Here is an 11594-nt window from a genome sequence, read left to right on the forward strand (position 1 = left end):
CTTCTTAATTATAACACTAATTTTGAACATAACAATCCAATTAATCGAAATTGGAGAAATAATTCACAAAATTAATTATAAATCCTAGATGGTATATTTTAGAAATTGTTTTTTAATGATATGTAAAGTAGTAAGTATATTTACAATTACATAATGTCACTACTAGGTGATTAATTTTGAAACTAATATTCAATAGAGTTTTATAAAACATTTATTTATTGATGTAAAATACTTTCAAAATATTTTATGTAAATATTTAAGTATGAATAAATTAATTTTAAAGGGAGGGTCAAAATTGGTTGTCAACATTTATCAACATTGAATACCAATTATTAGCAAGTAAATTCCATAGAATATTGATAAAATGTTCAGCAAACCTGATTCTCCTCGATACATGTAGTAAATACTTCTAAGATACCCTATCATAAGCATTTTCCATGTCAAGCTTGATCATTACATTTGCAAGGCTTATCCCTCAGCCTTAAATAAGTGACTATCTCCTGTGTGAGTAAGATGTCCTCAAAGATAATTCTTCCTTAAAAAACTTGATTGATTGTGGGATATAAATGATGGTAATATCCTTTCCAATCAATCATGTGCAACCCTATAAATCACCTTGTTTATGAAGTTGCTTAGGCTTATTGGCCTAAGATCTACGAATATTTGCACCAAGTTCTTTTTAGGCAACAATACTAAGTTGGTGTGAGTTATTGATTTTGGTAGTGTATCAGCACTATAAAATAACTATAGCATGTTAAAGATATCATCAACTACTATATGAAAATGCCAGTGAAACCATCAGGTCCACTAGCACTCTCACCACTCAAAGCAAATACTGCCTCCTTAACCTCGTCTATAGATGAAAATCTGCATAGCTCAAAGTTCTGATCTACACTCACCATAGCAGGAACATTATTCAGCAGCTCAAAATTAGTAGGATCAGCATCTTGTGTGAATTATTTCTGAAAACACCTCCAAAGCAGCATTGGCCATGAGATCTTGTGTGTTAATCCAATCTCCATCTCCATTTTGTATTCTTTTGAGCTGTAACTTCTGCCTCTTACCATTAACATGGTTGTGAAATAATCTTGTATTTCTATCACCTTTAGAGAAGCAAGTCATGTCTGCCTTTTGATTCCAATATTGTTCTTCAATGCTCAAATAGTTCTTCAATTCAGCTCGAGCCTTTTGAAGAACTATTATGTTCTCAGTTGTTGGCTCTTCTTCAAATGACATCTCCTTAACCCTTACAATATCCTCCATGATAGGTAGTTGTTTGAATATATCCCCATATGTCACCTTACTCCATTGAGATAAGGCAGTCTTTACTCTCTTTAACTTCTGCTTGAACTTAAGAAATGGATCACCTATAAAGGCAGCTACCCAATTCTGCCTTACAATGTCATTGAATGTCTCATGCGTGGTCCAAAAATTGAGGAATAATGTCTTCACAAACTGCATTGCTTATTCTCCACAAGTCATCAATAAAGGAGCATGATCTAACCCAATCCTTATAAGGTGTTCAACTTCAATGTTTGGAAAGAGATTTTGGAAAGGCAAGTTAACAAAAATTATGTCCAACCCCTTGAAGATACATTATGTATTTGGTCTAACATTCAACCAAGTAAATGACTCCCCTTTATAGCCAAGATCAAACAAACCACTAGAAATCATACAAAAAGTAAAATCCTCATACTCATGTGGATATACAATTAAACCACCAATTTTCTCATCTTCATGAAGCACCACATTCAATTCACCTCCAACTAGCCAAGGCAATTCCATGTCACTAGCAAAATAGTACAAATTGTCCAACAATTTCAATATTTCAAGAGCTGAACATTTAGCAAACACAAAGGTCATCATGATGTATTTGTCAATGTACTGATGATACACCATAATAGTCATCGTTGCTCGGTATCTATTAACAAATCCCATTCAACTACAACATCAAAGAAGGGCCATATTTTTATCAATTATATTTGATATTGCAGCATCCATCCCTAATCTCCTCTTGCATCTCTAAATGTGCCTGGAGTTTTGAAAAGGTTCCATCAATGCAATAACGAAGAACCCATTTTCACATTGCATATTAATCACCCTCTGAAAGGCCTGATGTGTATTAACAACCCTTATGTTCCACACTAATGTCTTGATCATCATTTTGTTTGTGAGACTGCCCTTCTAGGCAAGATTCTTATAGGTTGGACTGTCTCTTTACTATGTATCTGGTTTCTTCCTTTCTTACCACCCTTAGCACTGTTCTATGTGATAAGTCTGCTTCCCTAGCTACAACTTTGAAGTTCCTTGTAGTAGACTCATCATCACCCTCCTCTTCTAGTTGTTGATGCTCTACTAATGCATGTTGAATGTCCATTGGAGTAACATTGTGAGTGATTTCAATGGTACATTGAGTTGAATCTCTATTGGTTGCCCAGTACCTGAAGCACATGCCATTGGCATTGCTTCAATTGCTCCAGAGTTCTTTGTGACAATAGCCTGCACAATTTGGTCAAGTGACCTCATGGTTGTATCCTTCAACACCTTATAGTTTTGTTCTATAACATCTAGAGCCTCCCGCATCACCTGAAATTGAAGATTGTATATAGAACCCAAACTAGGGTTTACTGTAGCTGGCAGTGCAGGAATCACTATTCCATTATGATCAGAACCCTTCCCATCAACGGTTTTGTGTTCTGGCCTTATAGTATATTCTAGGATATCAACATTATCATCTCCAACCTTTTAATCACTTTCCAGCTTCACCGAATCACCTGAATCAACACCAAATACCTTGCCAATTGTTTCTTATGTTACTGTTCCATTGGCTTGCTCTTTACCTGTAGCTTCTACTCTTTCACCTTTAGTTCTTTTTGTCACGCCCCAAATTCCAGGAGCGTGACCGGCAAAAGAGACGTTAGTACTGTCGAATAGCACTAGTATGTATAGCTAGAAATCCTCTTTCAAAATAGAATGACCATATGATCTATACGTGGAACACATAATATAATTTAATTGAAACAACCCGCACAAACAAGGACAACAAAAGGGGCACCTATTTTCTGCATTAATAATGTGTCTCATTAGACCGTCCTTAGTGTTCACATATCATATTATACACTTATGTGCTTCATTGATCGTCCATAGTGTTTATTCATACCGTACATCTATACCTCTTATGCACAATGCACCTATGCGTTTCATAGACCGTCCACAAGATTTCATATAACAATGGACTTCATAACACAATGTACCTATGCGTTCATAGACCGTCCATAGGATTTCATATCCCAATGCACCTGTGCGTTTCATAGACCGTCCATAGGGTTTCATAACACATTGGAAATAAAAGTACAAATATGTACATCTCATAACCTTTCACACCACATATCACCTAATCCGTACTTTCAACCACTTACAACCTTACTATTCCATTGGCTCTCTTAGCCATACATATGATTCTTTATTCATGGCGCAATGGCCGTATTTCAGATTCCATACTTTCAGTTCTTCCCTTTCATAGATCATCATCATAATTATTCACAAGTAGAATATTCCAGAAATCACAACTTTAAGTTCATTAGTAATGAAGGCTTTAAACACAATCAATTTCTTTCCAATAAATGAAGTAAAATGATTGGAAATCGAAGCACACATTAAAATCATACACAATTTCCACTCACGAATATGTAGGAACGAAAAACACGTTGAAAATTACTTTAAAAGCATAGCATTAGCTAAAACAATCACATATGGGCATAACTTGAGTTCATAACTTTTAGCCGATTATATTCTCGAAGTCAATATGGGAATAGTTGAGTCAAAGCTCATTTCATAATCTTTCTCACATTATTTAATTTTATTGGATCCATTGGTCACAAGCATAACTTTCATTATTGGCACGTTGGCCACACTTTATATCTCCAATTCACTGATTTCACTTCCAACCATCTTTATAGGTTATCAACAATAAGACATTCCCAATCAAGATTTTAGGTACACATATGAGAAATTAAGAGTCTTAAGAATATTGAGATTTTCTCACACAATTTGGCATACTAGCTTTCATTTGAAATACGATTCAAAGCCACAACATTTTAATATGCAACCCATCTTTTGAAACTCACGGGAACATTATGGAATTCAATTCCAAGAGAGAAGATTTAGCCCTTACCTCACTTGAGCTTCCTTACATTCTAAATGTTCCAGAATTCTTAGCAACTTCAATCTATTGTAGAAATATAACAAATTGAATCAAAATTTGGAAGATCATCATGGTTCTAGCTCATTTGAGCATTTCTCAAATACTTAGTGTGCATTAAGGTTCCAAGGTCCTTTTATGGAGAAATGCATCATCCCACAACCCAATCTTTACTATTTTTAGCTCAAAAATTTTCCTAAACCCTTTTATGAAGAAGACCATCTCACTCTAGGGCACTCTCTCTCACTCTAAAATATCAGATTATAGCTCAAAAATGACCCAAAGAGTGTATTTAACGAAATAGGGTAGGGTTTTAAAAACCCAAAAATGGAGCTCCTGAAATGTTATGCGGTCGCATATGCGGCCGCATAATGGATATGCGGACCACATATTGGTCGCATAATGCTGACAAAAATGATCAAAAATCTGACTGTGTATGCGGTCACTATGCGGTCGCATAGTCGACCACATAGTTACTTCTAGAATGGCCTTCTCCTGCTCACTTTTGCGGCCATAATGCGGCCCGCAGAGTGATTATGCGGTCGCATAATGCACCGTATAAACGCGCTTTTCTGCCAAAAGGTTTCCTTTAATTTTCGGTACATTGTTCATCCTCAAACACGTAAGCCTAGTTCGGCACCATGAAACATTATTTTCTTTGTAAAATTTACCGGGCTTTACACTTAAGTACTTCGAAATTTTTCCAGGGTGTTACTTTCTCCCCCGCTTAGGATCATTCGTTCTCAAATAAGGGTAAAAATCCATCATTAGCATCTTATGCAACTTATTTTGTTTTATACCACAAACTAGAAGCTCCAAATTTGACTAACTCCCTAAATTTCCAAAATGTTCGCCCGAGTTTCCTTTGTAACTGGGCCTATCCACCTGTCAGAGAGCCCCAGAAACACATCCTAACAGCATATACATAATCCAACGACGTAACATAATATGAAACAACACCAATTGTGGCCTCATAAGCAATATATTTCCAGAAAGGAACACCCTTAACGCCAATTGTTCAAATGATACAAAATTCATAGAAAGCAACTCTTAGAATTTTCATAGATCACAACTTTATAAATACATGGCTATTCAAATAAATAAGGATATTTTTCTTCATTTCTTCCTCGGCCTCCCAAGTAGCCTCTTCAACCTGTTGGTTTTCGCCACAGCACTTGACGGAGGAAATCTTATTTTTCGGACTTATCTAACAAGAATAGAAAATAGTTGCTCCTCATAATCCAATTATCCATTAAATCAACCTTCTTACACACAGACACATGAAATACCGGGTACACGGAGGACAATTATAGGAAAATATCATACTCGTAGTTTGGCCTATTTCCTTCAAGATTTCATAAGGCCTGATGTGACTACATATAGTTTACCTTCATTAACAATTCACATAATATATTCATAGACAAATCTTTAGAATAACCCGTTCACTTTCTTCCATTCTAAATCTCTATGTCGAATACCCAAACTAAAACTTTTGCGACCTCCAACAATTACTCTAAGATGTGTTAGCACGAATATGACCATAAAACTTTCTATCTAATATATTTGATCACGGAATGATGCTTCTTCTTTGACATGATTGAACCTTTAACCCCCATAGGTTTACTAACAAAAAGGAACAACGAGGTTCGAGATTGGGCTGGAATTATTCAAGAATCCATCAATGTGCCGAGCACGACATTTCGGAAGTTTATGTCCTAAGAGACATGAAGGTTACTACCAATAGTGCTAACATTGTTAATCATTGTGATGACATCATTGATTCGATACATGAGGCATAGAGTTGCCTAGTAGGCATTGATAATGTAGGGATCATGTTCATGATTCTGAGATTTAAATAAATGAGTCATTTTAGACATGTGTCATATGGGAGGCATGGTCGGGAGGATAAAGACATTAGCGTCGGTTATTCTTGGAAGACTATGAGCCATGAAGAGGATAACAACAATTGTTTCATTCCATACGTGACTTGTTTGGAAATAGTAAGCCTCAAAGAGAAATCACACTTATATGACACCACTCGCCTCTTGGAATTTATGAAAAATCAGTTTAACTCGAAATGAGAATATTTTGGCACCCCGAATGTGATATGGGTTTCAAAATGCATGAAATTGCATTACGCTCTTAACATTAACTGACACAAGGAATCTATATCACAAGCCCATTGGGATGAAAATGAAGTTGAACACTTGTGAGATTATTATCGTTCTCACAACTTAACCTTTGCCAATAGTTGATCCTATATGAGAGGACTAGAGATACGACAAATTTTGTCTTTCAAATCAATATGCTCATCATAAGGCTGTTTAACTTTCAACCACACACAAGTGAAATCATGTAGGCAGGACATATTAATGTTTGGATGAAATCATGTATTGGTTAGAGAGAATGTACACTTTTCTATGAGCTAGACATGTTCCTCCCATAATAATTCTCCAGCTACAATACCAAGCCACTTCATGGGTAACTACAATTCTAGGAGCAAAGTGAGTTACACATTGGGACATGATCTAGGTGGATATGAAAATTATACTGAGATGGGTGAACAAAAAGATCTTCTTGTGACAAATTCACGAAAACCTCAAATTCCCAAGAAACTTTATACAAATAAGTGACCATTTCAATTGACACGCACACATATAATAGGTGTTGAGATATGCCCTCATGTTACTTGACAATGAAAAGGATTCATGATATTATTCATAAAGGAGTAAAGTAAATGTTCCAACCATAGGAGCCACATACACCGGAGAGAAAAAGAGTGGCTCAAGAAGGACCTCAACACTAGGCCACTATGCATTGGATTTGATACCACATAGGTGAACTTTATGACTGTGCATTCATAAGAACAAGTGAGCAGATGTTATCCATTTGAATCAAAAGGTTTTGTAAGAAATTCATTAGATACATTCCCTTGTTGAGAAGTTAGAAAAGTAAGTGGGAAGTATTAATCCTAGAGTTATGACTCAATTTAAAGACATAATTAAAGAGCTCAATCCCACAAGAGGTTGTAAATAAGAGAATTTGTGATATAGTGGATTCACGAATAACGTATCTCGTTTCAAATAGTAGGTAAATGAAATGTTTAGTTATTCAACATTTTGGTTAAGACATATTTATGTAGGCCTCTTCGATATGGATGTACATATACAATAAGGAAAATAATGTGGTATTCATAATGATGTACTAAGGAGTGACTTACTTGATGACTTTAGATTAATAGGGCAGTACCTTAATTGATGCCCCTCTACTCCACATCCAAAACATATATTAGTACCATAGTGACATACCCCCGAATGACATCTCATACACTTCACACAATAAGTATGGGGTCTGCTAAACTGATTCGCCCCACTTATCCGATATTTACCCTTTTTGCATACATCATAAGCATTCCCCTTAGTCTTCCTCCAAGCCTTCATGGCGGGAGTAACAATCTCTGCAACAACTCGTTGTATGGAATTTCTGAATTGCCCAAATCTACCACCCCTAACACGCTTCTGAGATTACTCACAACATGACGCAGAATATTTTCGCCCGCATATCGGGAAGGCCTAGATAGGTGTATCCAACCTAAGGGAATTTATTATTCTTGTGCCCCCTCTTTACACAAACATAACATGTTTCAAGAATCATCTAACATAAACTCAAATGGCTATTATTTCATATCTAACATTCCAGCTTATTGCTACAAACAACCCTCTTTCGTTTCTTACGTTCTCTCACCACATGATTTAGTGGCATGGTGACATTAATAGGAACAAGGACATTTTCCCTAGCAACTGGTTCTTTTATTTCCTTCTTGCTGCCTCGAACCCGTAGGTTACTCATATGAAAAATGAGACATGACGAGGAAATCAGCTTCCTATCTTGAGTTCTAATAAGGACAACAAAAGGGGCACCTATTGTCTGCATTAATAATGTGTCTCATTAGACCGTCCTTAGTGTTCACATATCATATTATACACTTATGTGTTTCATAGATCGTCCATAGTCTTTATTCATACCATACACCTATACCTCTTATGCACAATGCACCTATACGTTTCATAGACCGTCCACAAGATTTCATATCACAATGGACTTCATAACACAACGTACCTATGCGTTCATAGACCGTCCACAGGATTTCATATCACAATGCACCTGTGTGTTTCATAGACCGTCCATATGGTTTCATAACACATTGGAAACAAAACTACAAATACGTACATCTCATAACCTTTCACACCACATATCACCTAATCCGTACTTTCAACCACTTACAACCTTACTATTCCATTGGCTCTCTTAGCCATACATATGATTCTTTATTGATGGCGCAATATCCATATTTCATATTTTATTCTTTCATTTCTTCCCTTTCATAGATCATCATCATAATTATCAACAAGTAGAATATTCCGAAAATCACAACTTTAAGTTCATTAGTAATAAAGGCTTTAAACACAATCGATTTCTTTCCAATAAATGGAGTAAAATGATTGGAAATCGAAGCACACGTTAAAATCATATACAATTTATACTCACGAATATATAAAAATGCAAAACACATTGAAAATTACTTTCAAAGCATAACATTAGCTAAAACAACCACATATGAGCATAACTTGAGTTCATAACTTTTAGCCGATTATATTGTCGAAGTCAATATTGGAATAGTTGAGGCAAAGCTCATTTCATAATCTTTCTCACATTATTTCATTTTATTGGCACCAATGGTCACAAGTATAACTTTCACTATCGGCACGTTGGCCACATCTTATATCCCCAATTCACTGATTTCACTTCCAACCATCTTTATAGGTTATCAACAATAAGAAATTCACAATCAAGACTTAGGTACACATATGAGCAATTAAGAGTCTTAAGAATATTGAGATTTTCTCACACAATTTGGCATACTAGCTTTCATTTGAAATACGATTCAAAGCCACAATATTTTAATACGCAACCCATACTTTAAAACTCACTGGAACATTATGGAATTTAATTCCAAGAGAGAATTTAGCCAACATACCTCACTTGAGCTTTCTTACACTCTAAATATTTCGGAATTCTTAGCAACTTCAATATATTATAGAAATATAATAAATTGAATCAAAATTAGGAAGATGATCATGGTTCTATCTCATTTTAGAATTTTTTCAAATACTTAGTGTGCATTAAGGTTCCAAGGTCCTTTTATGGAGAATTCCATCATCCCACAACTCAATCTTTACCATTTTTAGCTCAACAATATTCCTACAACCTTTTATAACACATTCATGTAAATAAACAACCCTCCTGCCCAGAAATTATCTTGCTAGTTGTCTATTTGTACATAAAATTCGAAAGTGAGGGTTAGGGTGTAGAATCTTACCTCTAGGATGAAGACCTAGTAAGTTGCCCTCATTAATCTTTCAAAACTTGGGCAAGAATTGAAGAACAATTATTGAAGAACACCTTCTCACTCTAGGGCACTCTCTCTCACTCTAAAATATCATATTATAGCTCAAAAATGACCCAAAGAGTGTATTTAACGAAATAGGGTCGGGTTTTAAAAACCCAAAAATGGAGCTCCGGAACGGTTCTGCGGTCGCATATGCAGCCGCATATCGGTCACATAATTGCTGACAAAAATGATCAAAAATCTGACTGTGTATGCGGTCACTATGCGGTCCGCATAACTGTTATGCGGTCACATAATGCACCACATAACAGTTATGCGGTCGCATAGTTGACCGCATAGCTACTTCCAAAATGGCCTTCTCCTTCTCACTTCTACGGCCATTATGCGGCCCACAGAGTGATTATGCGATCGCATAATGAACCGCATAAATGCACTTTTCCGCCAAAAAAGTTGCTTTACTTTCTGGTACCAAAACGTACGAGCTTTACAATCCTCAAACACATAAGCCTAGTCCGGCACCTTAAAATATTATTTTCTTTGCAAAATTTACCGGGATTTACACTTAAGTACTTCGAAAATTTTTTCCGGGGTGTTACAGTTTTAGCTGCCTCTACTAATACTTTAGCCACTCCAGTTGGTTTCTTTGGAGTTTTCCTTATAGATCCTTCCATAACCTCATCATTAGTTTGCTGAATCCTAGGGTTTACTGTAGCACTATGATCCACATTGTGAACCTACTCCTCCCGTGTGCTATGACTTTGATCCTCGCTTTTCGTACCAGTATTAGCACCATAGATCTCCTCCATGAGCTCAACTTCATCACTCCATCGTGTATTACCCTCAGTAGTTTCTTCAGTTGTTGCTACAGTACCATTATGAGCCCTTGATAAATCCTCAATCGTTTGTGAAGGAACTACATGGCATGATTGGTTCATTGTCACATTTAGAACTTCTTTTGGAGGTCCAAACCTTCTCTGTACCCAATCAACTGTCCTTTCCTTATGTGCACCCTCCCTATTTGCCGCTACATTACTCATATTTTCCATTGGACTAGGACTAGAACATTAATCCTTGTATGATTTTTTTACTTGTTTTATGGTTATTTTACCCGAATTAATTTAATATTTAGCAATTGTTTTAAAAATTGTTTATTATACCATTGTTATATAGTTTTTGAATATTTTATGTTACTTGTTGATTATTATTATAATTATACAATAAAAATATGTGGATTTAGTGTTATTTAATGTCCTTTAATGATGTCCTTTAGTGTAGTAGAACAATAAATAGGTTATAATTTATGTTAGTTGTTTAATATTTTTATAATTGTTAAAAAATAAAAATATGCCTTTACTGTTGTTTAGTGTCCTTTAGTGTAGAACAATAATAGCATGTCACCATTAACGTAGTCGGTAAGAGTAATCAATTACGGATACGATATTAATCAATTATTAGTCATACAGTAAATGTATTATCGGATAGAAATCAAATAAAACACTATAAGTTAAATAAGTTAAATGTTAAGTGTTTTTTAACTGATGAATAATAAAATAATTAGTTGTCAGTATAAAAGTGACCCTGCCGGGTTTTTGTTATAAAATATAAAATATTAACATATAAATTGTTACGAACGAAATAGATAATTAATAATACTTTATATAAAAATAATTATTACAACAATAAAATTTATATCGATAAGTTAAAAATGTTAAGTAATTAGTATTATTTGATGAATAAAATGGTTAAAAATTTGACAGTACATAAAAGAGACTCTACCATATGTTTTTGGTAAAAGGTAACAAATTAACATAAAAATCATTTTGAACGAAATAAATACTTAATAGTATTTTATATAAACTAATTATCAAAAATATTTAAAATTATCTCGATAAGTTAGATAAATTAAATATTTATTTTTGTTATAACGACGAATAAATATGATAAAACGTTGATAGTACAAATAAAACTATGCCGAATTTCAGT

At 34.9% G+C, this 11594-nt stretch overlaps 1 protein-coding gene across 1 annotated transcript; it reads right to left on the reverse strand.

Annotated features, from left to right (window-relative positions):
• Nucleotides 1-773: 773 nt before the first annotated feature.
• On the reverse strand, nucleotides 774-1461 carry LOC138902462 (uncharacterized). Its single transcript, XM_070190330.1, has 2 exons — nucleotides 973-1461; nucleotides 774-884 (listed from the first exon to the last, which is right to left on the reverse strand). Exons 1-2 carry the CDS (start codon nucleotides 1459-1461, stop codon nucleotides 774-776), a joined length of 600 nt encoding a protein of 199 aa, XP_070046431.1.
• Between the last annotated feature and the right edge of the window lie 10133 nt (nucleotides 1462-11594).

The sequence above is a fragment of the Nicotiana tomentosiformis genome, chromosome 12 (assembly GCF_000390325.3).
Source record: "Nicotiana tomentosiformis chromosome 12, ASM39032v3, whole genome shotgun sequence".
In the NCBI taxonomy this organism is placed as follows: Eukaryota; Viridiplantae; Streptophyta; class Magnoliopsida; order Solanales; family Solanaceae; genus Nicotiana; species Nicotiana tomentosiformis.